Source organism: Typha angustifolia, chromosome 14 (genome assembly GCF_048772165.1).
Source record: "Typha angustifolia cultivar Huaian chromosome 14, ASM4877216v1, whole genome shotgun sequence".
In the NCBI taxonomy this organism is placed as follows: Eukaryota; Viridiplantae; Streptophyta; class Magnoliopsida; order Poales; family Typhaceae; genus Typha; species Typha angustifolia.
Window position 1 is genome coordinate 4,164,197 of NC_133252.1, and position 16,577 is coordinate 4,180,773.

General features: G+C 34.3%; 1 protein-coding gene across 2 annotated transcripts; it reads left to right on the top strand.

Moving 5' to 3' along the window:
- The first annotated feature begins 508 nt into the window (after window positions 1-508).
- Window positions 509-10,317, top strand: LOC140776537 (uncharacterized). 2 transcript variants are annotated; one of them, XM_073120272.1, is made up of 8 exons: window positions 509-856; window positions 943-1,009; window positions 1,509-1,566; window positions 1,664-1,725; window positions 7,062-7,357; window positions 7,467-7,500; window positions 7,579-7,704; window positions 9,777-10,317. In XM_073120272.1, exons 1-8 carry the CDS (start codon window positions 809-811, stop codon window positions 9,959-9,961), a joined length of 876 nt encoding a protein of 291 aa, XP_072976373.1. In that variant the 5' UTR covers window positions 509-808; the 3' UTR covers window positions 9,962-10,317. The 2 variants fall into 2 exon arrangements, with proteins under 2 accessions (XP_072976373.1, XP_072976372.1); XM_073120271.1 differs by having other exon boundaries at window positions 510-856; window positions 7,576-7,704.
- The last annotated feature ends 6,260 nt before the right edge of the window (window positions 10,318-16,577 follow it).

Sequence of the window (16,577 nt, forward strand, 5' to 3'; positions counted from 1 at the left end):
GGTTAGATCCACACATGAAATTGGCCCGAACATGATTTGATATGGCCTTGTTTATGAGTACGACTGTTAAAATAATTAAGCCGACTCAAGTTCGGTTCGATATGGTCTGATCAAGCTTGGCTCAAATTTAATTTTAAGCCAGCTCAATTGGGCTTGGCTCGTAAGGTTATATTACTAATATACTATATAATTAGTCCCAACTCCAAGTCTACTCTGGTTTGAACTGTCCTAATTTCCTCAAAAGGCTGTCTTAGGGTCCGACTCCTCAAATTACTTCCTTTTCTGAACAAACCAAGGTTAAATAAGAAGGAAACAAGAAAAGGTTATAAACTAACGACCTCTAAACCTAGAACGAGGTCAAACTGCCTTCAAATTCTCCTATTTCTCGGCTCGATCGGAGCTCGGCTCAATTGGAGCTCGGCTCGATCGGAGCTCGGCTTGGTTACATCCCTTTTACCTAATAACGATATTTACTCTCCTTCCGTTTCCGTCTGTCGGGAGAGAGAGAGAGAGAGAGAGAGAGAGGGGAGAGAGAGAGTCTCCAACTCTCGTTTTTCAAAATAAAAACCCTTCTACCCCCATTTCAAAATTCTTTCTTCCCGCGATTGGCGTATCGCATTTCTCCTCTCCCTTCTGTCTCAACTCAGATCTCTGTTGTTTCTACTCTCTGATCTCCTTCTTTACTTATTTCGCCGCAAGAATTCGCTCTGAGATTTAGGGTTTCCATCCTCCTGCTGCTCTTTGTTTTCTTTTTCTCGTCTGTGTGATTAGTGTACTTTTGTTGTTCTTACCTTGATTTCTGGTGAAGATGGAGCAGCTCAATGCGACGTTATATGAGAAGTACAAGAATTTGAAGGTAGTTTGACCTCGACCTAGGTTTACAGCTCGTTAGTTTGTAACCTTTTTCTTGTTTCCTTATGATTTTAACCTTGATTTGTTCAGAAAAGGAAGTTGTTTGAAGAGGAGTGGGACCATAAAAGGGATGCCGAGATAAGAAATTACCAATTGGGTACTTGTTCTCCTCTACAAATTCTCTGAAAATCTGTTGAATTTTCTGCTTTCTTGCTCGTTTGATGAAGACAATATTGAAATCTTTAATAAGCATTGTGCTCTTCCATGATTTTTGCGGTGTTGGTATATTATTACCCTTCAAATTCATCGATCAGGTAGTTAAACACTCTAGTATTTTCTCTGCATCTGTTTATTTTTCCTGCTATCTTTTGTTCATTTCGAAGGGGACCTATCTGGAATTTTTAATAAAGATTATGGGGTTTTCTTGGTTTCCATGATTGCCTATAGCCTTCAAAAAAATCAACTGCGTATTTTTGCCCCTGCACCACCTGTGCATTTATTGATCTTTTTCTGGCTTCTATGAAGACACAGTTGAATCTTTGATAAATTAAGTAATTTTTTCTATGATTGGGTGTGTTGATATATAAGCCATCTGCCAATAGCAACTTGAGGGGATCATTTAGCAGCTTACGGTTTAACCAGTGAACCTTGTGCAGCTACAGAGGACTTGATTGAAGAATTGAAGAATGAAAATGAGCGGCTGTACACTGAGCTGTAAGACTTATTGGATTACATGCTATAAAGAACGTGGCTTTGTTTTTAAGAACCGAGAAGGTTAATTAATAACTAAGCATTATATATTGGACTGCAGGTCTTCACTGCAGGAGCGTTATGCAGAAAGTGAAAAGCTTTTTCTTGAAGAGACCCAAAAGAGTAAGATATAGGAACTCGTGGAGCCAGTTGCCTATTCTTTTGTTTCATTGAAGGATAATTTTTTACATATTAGTAAGAGGTTGTGATTACTCTGTGACTAGAAATAGATGTTCCAAACCACCATAGTGGTGCATATTTCAGTTGTCCAGTGACTATATATTGCTTCACTTGTCATTAGAGTAGTACAAATCCTGGAGTTGTCAGATGCTCTATCTCCGAAGTCTAAACTCTAAACCATAGTAGAAACCTTTATGCGCATGTCTTATGTCCCTATCATGTATCAAGAATATTTCTTTTCTATTTTAACTGATCATGATCTAAAGTAGGAAGTAGAAGAAAAAAGAACCATCAATGGAATATGAAGATAGGATACGATATTCTATACTAGAAAGGATGGTCTGTTCTTACTTCATACAAATGTGGAACTATATCTCCTGTTGAGTTTGATATTAATTAAATCATCATCACGTAGTGTGACAGCCAGTTCTACCCCTTGCATCTATGTAGTAATAGGTTTAAATTAATGGAAAAGTCCTCTTCAGTACTGAAGGTAAGACTCCAACCATCTTGCCTTCCCTAGAGTGCACAAGTCGATGGAGGGAAATAGTTATTATTGATTATGATGATGAGTAAAGTGGTGCTATTTTATGCTTTGATAAAGAAGTTTGAATATGGTTCTTTCCATTTTAAATCAGACAAATGATACAGAGATCAGTTTTTTTTAAGGAATGTATCAAAAGAAAATTTGATTTTGGTCAGACAATGTGTGTTTAGGAAGCAAGATTGATAGTTAGCAAATTACATAATGTATCAGTAAATGTAAGATATGATCTACAACATCTACCTTTGTTCAGGTGACGGATTCTAGCCAATCATAGGGATCTTCTGATTAATTCATACATCATTTTGTTTTCATTAGAGACACTATTCTAAAGAGTGGCCCATACACAGGCGTATGTATGCATTTGCAATTCCTATGCCCCCCGCAGAAGGTTAAGTTGTTAAGCAACATAGAATACACATGTGACTTATTGGATCTTGGTATACTATTCGTTTCTAACTATGTAACACATTTGCACTAGTATTCCTTTGACTGACATGCATTGTTCAACCGCCTTTTAGAGCATTCAATGGAAATGAGGATCTAGCCAATGCAATTAGTAATGTTGTTTGTGAACTTCTTGAAATCAATTATATCAACTGATACAATTAGATCAGATCTTCGAGACAAGCTTGGGGGTATAAGCTTAGGTTAAACCAATTGAGGGTATGGAATTACTGATATTGCAAAATCAGCGAATGAGTTGTGTGGGTGAGAAGTAACTCAAGCCAGAGAAGTCCCAATCTCAGAATCAAGTCCACTGTCAAATACTAAGTTCCAGTCCAGGACAGTTGGTGGAAACTACCAAGTTGGTCCCATAAAATTGAGAATGAAGTTTGTGCAAGATCATGACTTAGTGACCACATCCAATCTTCGAAATAATCCCAATTTTGTGAACTTTTGTCCTTTGAAATGGGATATATATGGAATCCCCAAAATATATGAGAGAACGACAATAGACAAGCATGTCAACTAATTTTTATCTATTATCTTATTAAACTTATTTGTACGAAGTAATGAGCTAGAAAAGCACGGACACTTCAAATAACATGTCGTATCCACGTCCGACACTTGTAGGACACTTGTTGAACACGTGTTGAACAATTCTAAGAAATATCCGATATTTGAAAAATATAAAATGATTTTGGACACTCCTTAGACACTTTTGGACATTCTTGAGACATGCGTTAGCATAAAATTTATCATATTGTACAAAATTTTATAATTAAAATTATCTATTGCAGGAATTTCCTACATTCGTGCATTCAAGAAAATTATTATTAAAGAAAATTAGTGCAAAAATCACAGGTTCACCTATTTTATCCACTGTGTTTAACTACTTGTAGTTAGTTATTTATTCTCATAATATTGAATTTTATTGTCACATGTTAGCATTATAATTTTTTGACTTGTGATATCTTTGTGGTATTTTGTACATTTTATATTTCTCTCATGAGTAGTTTTTGCATGCCCTATGTATTTATATTAAAAAATTAGAAAAATATTTCTTCAAATGTATCAATAATATATATATATATATAATGCTTTTGTTTATTTTGTTATGTACTAAATGTGTTATCCTATTTTTTTTAAGATTTTTTTGTTTCCATATGTTTGTATCGTGTTGTATTTGTGTTTTGTGCCCATGTCCATGCTTATTAGGTAACAAGCTAATGAATCTCTTTTTTTTTTTGCCATTTGAATTCCCAATCATATTTATTGTAACGTAATAATCAAGGTTCCAAAACTCAGTATCTGGATTGGGATCGGTCATTCAAAAAACCGATACGTATCGGTCTTATCGATCGTATCGGCTATATCGGCCGTCCATATTGGATCAAATTATTTTTTAATTATATGAATTCTAGATATTATTTAAAAATACGGTAAAATTTCTAAAAATTTAGAAAAATGATAAGAAAATAATAATTATTTACATATGAAGTTTAAAAACTAAAAATTATATTAACTTATTGAAAACCAATGTTTTGAAAGGCGGCCGCGGATGGCGGGCGGTCACCCCACCGCCTAGCGCCTAGGCGGAAGGCGGGCGACAAGGCGGGTGACAAGGCGGTCTAGCATTTTTAATATAAAAAATTATAAATAAATAAATAAACATATATAATATACATAATCACAAATTCACAACCATAATAACATAAATACATAAATAGCAACAAGTTCTAAACCATAATAACATAATCACAATTCACAACCACAATAACATTACCACAATTCACAACTATAAATACATAATCAAAGATTCAAAATTCAAAATTATCACAACCATAAGTTCCTAGCAACAAGTTCACAATCATAACAAAATAATATGATAAAACATATCAAAATTATAAGGTCCATAACAAATAACATATAATCAAAAATTCAAAATTATCAAGTTCATAACAAGTTCACAATTATAACATAAAGGCCATCTTCTAATCTTCTTCTAATTGTGAAGAAGATTAGAAGATAATTGTGAAGAAGATTAGAAGAAAAACTAAAAAATATATTATCAGATAATTACTAAATTAATTTTTGAATTAAGTAATTAACCATCATTAACAGATGAAGTGATTAACTAATTAACGAACATATTATCATTATTATCAGATAATCACTAAGTAACTAATAGATTAAGATTTACCTACTTTAGACAGAATTGAAAATTAAAAAAAAAATTAACTACTTCGGTGTGAGACAGTGAAACTGTGAGAGAGGAGTGAGAGAGAGAGAGAGAAGGAGAGAGTGAGAGAGAGTGAGATTGTGTGAGAGAGAGAGAGAGGGGCCCATACCTCTGCAGCGAGAGCGGACGCAGCGAGAGTGGGCGCAGTGAGAGAGAGGGCGCAGCGAGAGAGAGAGAGGGCGCAGCGAGAGAGAGAGGGCACAGCGAGAGAGAGAGGGGGCGCAACGAGAGAGAGAGGGCACAGCGAGAGAGAGAGAGGGCGCAGCGAGAGAGAGGGCGCAGCGAGCAGCGAGAGAGAGAAGAAATATTAATGGTTAATGGTATTGGTTAAGTTTTTTTAGTGGATATTGGATAATCCGATCCACTATAGAAAAACCCGATAAGGCGGGTTTGGCGGGCCGAAGCGCCAACCTGCCTTATCGGGCCGCGAGGCCTGCTAGCGCCTTTTGGCGCTCAGGCGGCCCGCCAATGCGGCAAACCGCCTTCTACGAGCGCCAGGCGGAGTGGCGGGGCGGCCGGTGCGCCGCCTCGCCATGGCGGCCGCCTTTTCCGCTTTTCAATACATTGTTGAAAACTTTGATGAATATCGAGTTGGCTCTCCTTTCTCTTTCTCCTTCTCTCTTTTTCTTCCTTTCTCTATTACTGCCGAGGTATATTTATTTGTTTCTAATTTTCTTTTCTTTCTTCTCTCTACCTTCTCTCTCTTATTGCCAAAAGGCAAATTTTAGTTTTTTATTTCTCTCTCAATCTCTCTCTCAATATCTCTCTTCCTCCCTCTCTTACTGCCGCAAGGTAATTTTTTTTGTCTGATTTTTTTTTATTTCTTCTCTCTCTCTCCCTTCTCTTTCCCTCTCGATCTCTTCCTCTCTCTCTTTGTTACTCCCTCTCAATCTCTTCCTCCCTCTTTCTCTTGTCTCTCCATCTCACTTTCTGTTGCTGCAGCAAATTTTTCGCTGCAGTAACAGAGATTGAAGCATAGAGAGAGACAGACAGAGAAAGAGATTGGAAAAAAAGAGAGGAAGAAGAAGAGAGAGGGAGACGCTAGAGGGAGAGAGTAGAGAGAAATGAGAGAGATGGGGTACTGGTGAGAGAAGAAATGAAAAAAAATTAGAAAGAGAAGAGAGATGGAGTGAGAGAAGAGAGAGGGAGAGCTCGTATCGGCCATGGATCGGGATCGGTTACGATCTCACTCGGGGACGGACGAAACTTGGAACCATGGTAATAAAATTCATCATTCCATTTTTTCCGTCCTCTTGTAATCTATTCTTTTGATACTTATTGGTATGCATAAGCCAATAATTTGCACTCTATTTAGCTTTTCATTGACATTTCCTTAGACTAGTTGATTTTTGAAGAAATAAAGAGACTGATATGGAGAGCTTATGCAGTTGACCTTATCCAACTTTTGATATTTGTATATTTGAGCTTAAATGAAGGTTAGAAGATTTGGTGTGCTGTAAGTTCTACAATTGCTACTACCTTATATTGAGTGACTAACATCCACATTGTTCATGCCCTTGAAATGTAAACTTGATTGAAAATAATTGGTTTTGGTTGGTTTCAGACAAGTATGACCTAATATATAGTTTCATCCAATTCCAGTGAAATTTAAAACTTAAAATGAAAACTGAGTGGAAGTAGTTAGTCTGTTAGCCTATCTGAAACATGAAAATTAAATAGTCTATTGAGATCAATCTAGGACTAAACCAGTTTGTGTTTGCTGAACTTTATAACATGCTCGTAATGAATGAATGGAAATGATGTTTTATACAATGGATATTCAGTTTCCAGTGACTAACTCCATTTATTTATTTTCCAACATTTTACAGTGTAGCCATGGGACATTCCCCCAGTACTGATGTAACATTCAATATTTTTTTAAATGTTAACCACTGCAGCTCTTCACTTGATGATTCAGACATAGCATTGTTGCTTTCCTAGACATTTATTTTCCTTAAATAAATAATACTTAATACAATTATAGCTTAATGTGAGGCCTTGCGCATATATTTCTTGTCGCCATTTGTTATAGATAAAATCTCCTTGCAGCAAAAGAGCTCTCTAGTGAAGTTGGGAGGCTTCAGCTTTTGTTATCACAGAGGAGCAGGAACAATGATATTGCACAGATGGGATCTCCTAACAGAACAAATGAAGTAGGGTCAAAAGAGTCAGTTAAAAGTTCAGCAGAAAAGAGGACACCAAACTCATCTACAATGAGATCAAGAGAGAACTCAAGAAGTCCAGGAGAGAAGATGATACCGAACTCATTAACCAATCAAGGTGCACTTCAACACAAGGAAGCAGCTATTTTTCCTCATGATGTCTGCCAAATGGAGCAAAATAAGGTCAGTGATAAACATCCAACAACTTGCTCTTGATTTGCATGTGTAACTATGAAGGACTGTCAGTATAATAAATGTCTTTTTGCCCCTTCTATTTTCTTGATGATTTTAGCCAGACTGCTGCAGAAGAAACTTGAATTGCTTAGGTATGTCTTTGCTTAATTTACAGTATTCATACTGTTTTTTGAAGTGTCTGGACTTTTAAAAACTGCTGTTTTCAGAAGACCAAACAGGAAAAGGTTCCGTTCGTTGTGTGTTTCATACACTTATTGAAGTCTTAGTCGGCATGAAATTTTCTGTTGGCATTCAAGAAGAAGAGCTATGCCTTTCAGTCAGTCATGATATGAGTGGTAACTGTAAAACCAACTTCTCTTGTCAGTCTTTCATTCCTGCAGCACATATTGTTCATTTTGTACTTAATAGCTGGCATTCCTTTCAACTTTTTGTAACACATTATGTATTCGATTCTATAACTATCCAATTAGCTTCACTGCTCAAGTATTAATCTGTTTGTTAGCTCGGATTCCTTCAAAACCTACTGATACTCGTATGTCCTTTATCTAGAAAACTTAAAAGTACATCTTTGTACACGTATTCATATTTAGGTTTATAGAATTTATTTCACTTGCAGTAAGTCTTTATTTCTTTTTTTACAGTGCAATATTGCTCTAGAGATGATAACTTGAGAATTGATATACATGTTTCACGTCTTTAGTTGCATAATAACTATTGCACATGTTTTTATATATGCATGTCTCCATTTATCTTTTGTAGTGAATAGAAATATAGAACTCTCTAAGCTGCCAACCATGCTCACTCAGTCTGCTTATGCTTCTCATGATTTGTTTATCTCACTGCTGCATTGGCGAACAGATAAACAAAGTCTCTATTTCCTCCGCCCTATCCCAGATTTAGAATTGATTTAAGTTGCTCTAAGTCAGTAAATAGTATTTAGTTAGGCTCTTATGAAATAAATGTTCCAAAAGTCTGGCGCATGAACAAAGGGGCCAAGATGATTAATGGTGCACAAAGTAGCGGACGTGTGGCAGGTGCTACAAACCCAGGGCAGACCTCGAAGTTTTTGTACTAATTTATATTTGTTAGATGGCTATACTATAAATATGTTGATAGAAAATCATCTGTAAAGAGAGAAAAGAAGACATGAAATTAGGTTGAGAAAGAAAAGGGGGAAGGGGGGTAGAATAATAGAGAATTAATAAGAAAAGGTTGAGAAAAGGAAGAAATTTTTTTTTACTAATTATCTAGTCTCTATTACCATTACATTTCAGTGAACATGAATGGATACTAACCCTACTGATTGTTGGTGACTATTTATTTGTTGTTTCTTTTTTTATTTAGTTATTTTCTCCCTGTGTCCTACCATGTTTTAATTGATGTTAGATCCTAGTAAGCATGTATTCATTTCTTGCCTTCCATATCCCACCATGTGCGATATATCGCCACCATACCTGCCATATTTACCGTCAATGTGTGCCATAGTGGCCACCATGAATCCAATCTGGCATGATAGGCCATGAAGCTCAGTGTGTTAGTGGAAGCTATATTCTGCCAAGGTGGCTGTCATGACTGCTTTCCAGAACAATGTCAGTGAACTCTTCTTTTTATCTATCTAAACTAGGAATTTGAGCTTGTTAAAGATCTATTATCAAGAAAATGGGATGGAGAACCTCTATAGATCCGTATCAAATTTTTACCCCCCAATATTTTTTGTTTCTATTGACCATCAAACCTTCTTGCTTCTACTCCTTTATGCAAGACTGTGGTTGAGGATTTGAGGACCGCATGAATTTTCCGTCAGCCTGTCTGGACTGCAGAATCCTCATCCTATTCCCTTTTTACCCACCAACCAAGCCCTGTGAGTGTTGATCTTAGTCCATCCTGCCTTCGGCTGCCGCCACTTGACCTGAAGAGAATTCATGTGCATTCTGTAAACCTGAATCTTTTAGATTTGAAATTAGTTCAGCTATGCTCTGAAACTGACTCTCATAGAACCCTAGTTTCAATCACTCAACTCCACGATCATCCCCGACATAGTTCTATTCCTCTACTTTCATTTCGTAGGCGATTACAATATCAAAAAGAAAATGAATACAACATACTAGGCATTAAAGTTGCTAGCAAAGTTCAAAGTTTGCTTTGCTATTCAGGGTTGGTACATTTAACATTCTTGATCAGAACTTTGGAAAATCCTACTTCTCTACCTAATGACAGAAACCTGTGAAAAGCCTCTGGCATTACAAAGAGGGATTCATGGTTTGATAATCATACTTTTTTGACCTAAATGGCTATAACAAGTATTCCAAAGACTGATTTTAGTTCTAAGTTTTTTATTTGATCATCTTCTATTTGCAGTGATCTAAGTAGATAATCTGTTCATGTAAATTGTTTGAAATAACTGCAGGTTACACTTTCAGCCTTACCTGGGTGGCACATGAAAGTGGAGGAGGTGATTTGATGTATCGTGTATCTTCATTGGGAACATTGGAGAGGATAGCTGTAGATTGGATGAAGGAGGACATGATATTCAGCATGACCATGTGCCGCATATTCTTTGACAGGATATCCCGAGTCTTAGGTCGTGGTTGATGATGATGCCTTTTCATCACTTCTAAACAAGCACAGGGAAATTTGAAAGCATGACCTTTTATATGTGCAACAGTAGAGCTTGAAAAACATTTGTCTGGACCTCCTAGACAGAGAGAGCTGCCCATTCTGAATTGAACTGCTTGCACAGAAGTTGTAGTAGTATTTCTTCAAGAAAATGTTTTGTAAATGGTCCCTTCTACTAACATTTGCATTTAATTTACTACCTCTTTGTACTGTTGCGTTGTATGATTAATCATAATTAGATATTGTAAGTATATTTGGGTTGTGTTCCATTTGGCTCTTTGATTTGACTTTGCCAAAGAGATTAAGAACTTAATACATAAAGAGTTATCATCTTTCTCATTGGTTCACACTCTTCCGTGTTTAGAGGAATGAATGTTTACAGGAACAAGTAGAGGCTTGATTTTTTTTAAAAAAAAGGAAGATAAGATGCTTGAGATTAATCTGACAGTTATTGATTCTTCAGTTGTTACATAAAGAAGGCCTTTAGTTGTGCAGGTAGCCTAATCCCGTTAAGCAATTTCTGGATGAAGTCTGTGATGAGCAAGGCTGTTTACTGTAACACAGAATTGATAATGGCTTGAGCTAACATTGACAGTTTTGCTGTGCACCAGAAAGCGCAAGTACAGCAAACATTTTTGCTGTCAATTTACTACATTGACAGGCTCTTTAGCTCACACAGTCATTAGTAATAAATGCAAAGAGTTTATTGAATTTACTATGTAAGTATATGTGTGAGATAAAAGAGAGTAAACACTTATACTGTCCATGTTTTTTTTTTCTTTCGGCAAAAGTGATAGAATAGTTTAATTTATTAAAGAAAGCTTAGACTAATTTGTAGAACGTAATTCATAGTGATTTTGCATATTACAGAATAATGATGAAATGATCATGAAAAACATTTTAGGCATTCAAATATTTTTTCTTTTTTTATCAGTGAAGAACTAATAAAACCTTCGCTAAAGCTTCAATTCACATTTTTCGATCTTCTCAACCTCTTCTAAGGTTTAAGTACTTACATATATTTGCAAAATAGAGAAGAAAAATATTTTAAGTCGGTCCAGGACTTGTGTTTTTCTAAGGCTGTTTGAACGTACGAAATTCTGTTCGAACGCTCATAATAAGTTGGACTCAATAGGCCTAGTTGTTTGAACACCTGCAAAGGCTGTTCGAACGCCTATAGATCGTTTTTACTCTTAGGCAATTGCGTTCAAAAGCCTGATGGTCCGCTCAAATGGCTAAGTAGACAGTTTAATACTGAACCGTTGTTCTTATGCCCTTGAATATTTTTTCATATTACTTTAATCATTAATCATTATGATACTATTTGAGCCCTTCAATGACGATCTTTAAATAATTTGACTTTAAAATCAATCTTCTATTTCAATATTTTTGCTCAAATTCTCATAATTTGTGCATATTCTTTTACATAAAATATAAACACATTATATAAATTAAAATTATGTTTTGAAATACAATTTACCAATTACATAAGTATTAATAAAACCTAACAATCTTCCTTTCGACAATTTGTGACAAAACATAATTTTCTACGATACAAAGTGTCTACATAATAATATATACATCCTATAAAGCATAACATAAGTTTTGTTTGCCGTCAAATATCCTACATAATTTCAATATATATATATTAAGTGAAATGCATATATATATATATATAGCAAACTAATCCCAAATTACTAACAAATCCACTCCACTATTATCCTTTTTTTCCGTCATAAATTGACGAAGAATGCAATTAATAAAATGAGAAAATATGAAAGTATGAAAGAAAATATATCACTCAAAATTATATTTGATTCATGTAATCATTCTGACACTTATACTCATCCTCATAATCATAGTCTATTTCACATCATTTTCACCCAATAAATTCAAAAAACATACAAAATATTCTAAGTTTAATGTAATTTCTAAGTTTCAAAGTAAAAAATAATTCACAAATTAAAAGATTTAATATTTAGTTCACATTTCATATTTAAGTATTTTTGGTTGATGCACTAAAGAATTTCAAATTGACTTATTAAAAAGTTAGATTTATTATAAAGTCAAGAGTAAATAGATGCACAAATATTTATATCAGCATATTATAGACTAAACGGTTTGATTACTCGAAACTGTTAAAAAAAATTAAATTGTAGTGTCTTGATAATTCGTCATAGTAAATGATGAAAATATAAGATAATTCTAAGATATCAAATATAAAAAAGAGACACTAAACTGAAGTCAATCTGAATTTAGTTTACAATCTCAAATTTCAATTCAAAAATAATTTTCATTTTTCCCTATTTTTCCCCACATCTTTTTTATATATCAAATAACTATATTAGTACAATGATAACTTTTACATATGAGTTAGGTAGCCATTTTCTTGCAATGCACCATATTAAAAATATAGATAACTCATGAATTATGTAGAGGTGCACAGTGTCAAATTAAACATTTTTAAGACGATTTTACATTAATCATGTGGTAGCCCTTTTTATTAATTTTTTAACAAGAAAAAAATATATTAGAAGGGTGAACCACATAAAAATGTCAAACAGTAAATATCAACATAATGAGTGAGATATCTAAAGAAAAACCTTTTAAAAAATGCTTACACAAAGATTTAATCACAATAACTACAATGAATATGTATAGAAGGTAATAAAGAGTAGGGATTTTTACAAATCACACCCTACATTTTACCTATTTTATGATTCGCACCCCGTCTTTGGGGATTTTATAACGCGACCCCTCATTTTTCCTATAATATTCATTTAACACCCTAACGTTACTTAGCTAACTAACATTAACCATGTTATATGGTTTATGTGACTCTAGTTCAAAAATTACTAAAATACCCTTAAGGAATCATCTTTAAACCCTAAAATCCCAAAATGGGGTTGAGTTGTCTTTAAACCCTAAAACCCCAAAATGGCATTCAACCAAAAATGATTACAGAAACTAACCTCAAAATCCCAACTTAGGAGGAGTGATGTAGGCTTGGAGAAGCTCTTGTCGTTTGGGCAACTTCGGAAGGCAACCTCCTTCAACCTTCGACTGCTTGATGTTTTGGTGATGTAGGCTTTGGGAAGCTCTAATTCCAAGCTGCAACCTTCCGGCTATAAGCTCCTTCAACTCCAATGGCTTGGTGTTTGGGGAGCTACTGCTTGGGGTTTGGAAGCTTTGAGGTCAGCTTGGCATTTAGGGATATTCTTCATAGTTTGGGGAGCTATGAGATAATAAATTATAAAGGTTTAAGTTATGAATAAAATTAGAGATGAGTACAAGGGTAATTTAGGAATATTATAAATTATATAATAGATTATAACAGAATATTCTCTTTCTGGTATCGTTCTGTTTGATAATAGTTAGGTTAAGTTAACTCAGGGTGTTAAATGAACATTACTATAAAAAGGAAGGGTCGCGTTATAAAATCCCCAAAGACGGGGTGCGAATCACAAAATAGGCAAAATGTAGGGTGTGATTTATAAAAATCCCTAAAGAGTAAGTAAAGACACTTAGAAATAATATATCGAGTGTTAACACAAGTGACTGACTCCAGTAATGATTCTATAGTAGGACTTCTTGTCGTAAGAGTCACTCTAATTCACTAAGTGTATCAAAAATTTTAATTTTCCCATTTTCTTTATTTTTTAAAAACTAACTATAATCCAAAACAAAAACAAAAATGAGAAACCTAAAATAATTAAACCTAAAAAAGAAATCCTGAAACTCACAAATTGTCAAACAATCTAAAAAATAATCTAAAACTAATAAACAAGATATATACATAAAGCATATAGCTAAAGAATATAAATAAGCAACCAAATTCCTCATAGCTAACATATCTCCTTAATGGATCACTCAATAGCATCATCCTAGAGGGATGCTAAAAGGTCTTTTTTTCTAATTCAAATTTGTTTAGTTTTCAACTTATAATAAAAATTATGTTTAGAGTTTTACAAAAATTTACAATGTGGCCTAATATGTCTTTAACTCCACAATGATGACAAATAAGTATTAATTTAGATTTTCTTATGTGAGTATTGTTTCTGAAATTTGAAGACACTTTATTCTTATTTTCTTGAGGTGTACCTTTCATTTTCTTTGGTTTTGATGGAACACTGTGAGTCACGAGTACGTATATTTTGTTTGAATGCTCATGAGTGCCTGTAGAAATAAAAATTGTCATATAATTACTAGAGTTTCCTATATTTCTAAAACTATACTTCTCTTTTCTAGTAGTTCGTGCATTCAAGATCTCGTCTAGCTTAGTTTTTCCTTTTAAGAAGGTAATTTCTTTAGTAAGTCTTTCTATTTTTAGTTTAGACTTAGCAAGAAGATCATTAAGCTCCTCATTATCTTTTTCTAACTTCTTCAATTTTTCTAAAGTTTTATTAAGTTGAACCTGTAATTTTTCTTTTTAAGTTTCTAAGAGCTTTAATTTATCAAAAGTATTAATTTAGTTCTTCTTTAATTTATATGACTCCTAGTATAGTTCATAATACGCCGTTCAGATGTTCATATCTTCTGTCGTCTTCTTTTTTATTTGTGTTCACATTCTTACAAATGTTTCAAAATCATTTCCACCCGACTCATTGTCATCATCCTAAGTGGCTTTCATTGTTTTGCCTTTTCTTTTAAATCAGCTTAGACATTCTTATACAATATATTCGAAACCTTGACACTTGTAACAATGAATTACTCCCCTTTGATTTTTTGCTCTTAGGCTTTTTTTGTTTGAGCCACGTTTAGAATTTTTTTCAAAAATGTCTTAATCATTTTCATAAAAATCTCATCAACTTTAGATTAATATCATTATCCTCATGAGACTCTAAAAAATCATACATTCTCTTTCAAATATGAATCATTAGATCTATCTAATATTGGAGGTTTATCAATACATTCTCTCAAAAAGTCCAACTTATAAAAGGATCTCTCTAAGACAAGAAAGATTGCTCTGATACTAATTGAAAAATCTGGGGCAAACCCTAATATGGACTATATGACCTCTTATGAGAAGACTTAACATAAAATAATAAATGATAATAGTAAGCAACGCAAATACACGAGATTTATGTGAAAAATCCAAACTAGGGTAAAAACCATGGATCATTGTCACTAGCATTAAATCAACCACTACTAAAAAGCAAGTACAAGAACCACTTATAGATTACCTACTGAATTGCTCAGCTATATCTGAAGATCTTTTGTTTGCTAGATCCCACGCTGAATTATTTCACGTGGTTGATTGCACCGATCTCTTTGACCATTGAGATCGTATGAACTTGTCTCAAAACCCTTGAGACAAACGAGTTGTATCATTAAGCATTTAAATCCTATCTTTTATTTTTATCAATGAAGAACTCCCAACAAAATCTTCGCTAGAGCTTCAATTCATGTTCTTTAGTCTTCTTAACCTTTTCTAGGATTCAATGACTTATATATGTTTGCAAAATAGACGAGAAAACTAATCTAGGTCAGTCCAGACTTGTGTTTTTTTGTAGGGTTGTTCGAACGTACGAAATTCCGTTCGAATGCCCATAATAAATTGGACTCAATAGGCTTAGCTATTCGAATGCCTAAAGGTCTATTTCGCTCTTATGTAAACATGTTAGAACGCCCTATAGTCAATTCAAACGGTTGAGTAGAAAATTGAATCTAGAATTGTCTTTCTAGTGTTCTTGGGTATATTTTCATACTACTTTGACTGTCATGACACCGTTTGAGCACTTAAATGATGATCTTAAGATCATTTTAAATATTTTTGACTTTAAAGTCAATCTTCCATTTCAATATTCTTCATTAAATATCTCATATTTCATGCATATGCTCTTACACAAAATCTAGACACATTATATAAATAAAAATTAAGTTTTAAAATATATGAAATTTTATAAATCACACTTTATATTTTTATTTTATGATTCACACCCCGACTTTGAGATTTTTTGATACAACTAGAGTTGGATCAGGTTGTATTAATTGAAATAAATTTATTTTGGAAGAAAATTAAAGTTTTTTGCTAGGGGGCGTTCGAACGCGACCTGTAAGCGTTCACAAATATAGAGAACAAGAATTGTGCATTCGAACGGCCTCGAGTCCATTCGAACACTCCCGTTTGAACGCTTACACACGTTCGCAATTACAGAGAACGAAAAATTCGCATTCGAACGGCCTTGAGCGCGTTCGAACGCACCATGGTGAGAACACTTTGTTTCTAGGGTTTTATTTCTATTGTTTGAGTCCAAATGGTAGCCTCTAAGTATTATGGAGTGCACCCTAGTGGGGTTATGTTATGAAATCATATTTTCTTCCCTATCTCTCTCTCCTTTCTCTCCTTCCTTCTTTTCCTAACTTCACATCGTCTTCTAACCTCCATTGGTTAGACCTTCCTCTTTGTTTGTCGGGGTCCTACTTCTTCTAAGAGCGACTCATTCGTTTCCTTCATCCTATCTCCATCCGTATTCGCCAATATTCTCATCCACATATCATCTTTCCCTTCTTTCCAACCATCATCAAGATCTCTCTTCAATCCAAATAACCAACCCATTCCCATCTTGGTCCGGTTCTCAACATTTTTGTA

What these genes read in the sequence shown, in the direction of transcription:
- LOC140776537 (XM_073120271.1), top strand. Translation starts at nt 809, where the DNA reads ATGGAGCAGCTCAATGCGACGTTATATGAGAAGTACAAGAATTTGAAG. An exon ending in AGAAGTACAAGAATTTGAAG is followed by an intron (nt 857 to 942) that starts GTAGTTTGACCT and finishes TGATTTGTTCAG; the next exon opens with AAAAGGAAGTTGTTTGAAGA. An exon ending in AAGAAACTTGAATTGCTTAG is followed by an intron (nt 7,501 to 7,575) that starts GTATGTCTTTGC and finishes TGCTGTTTTCAG; the next exon opens with AAGACCAAACAGGAAAAGGT.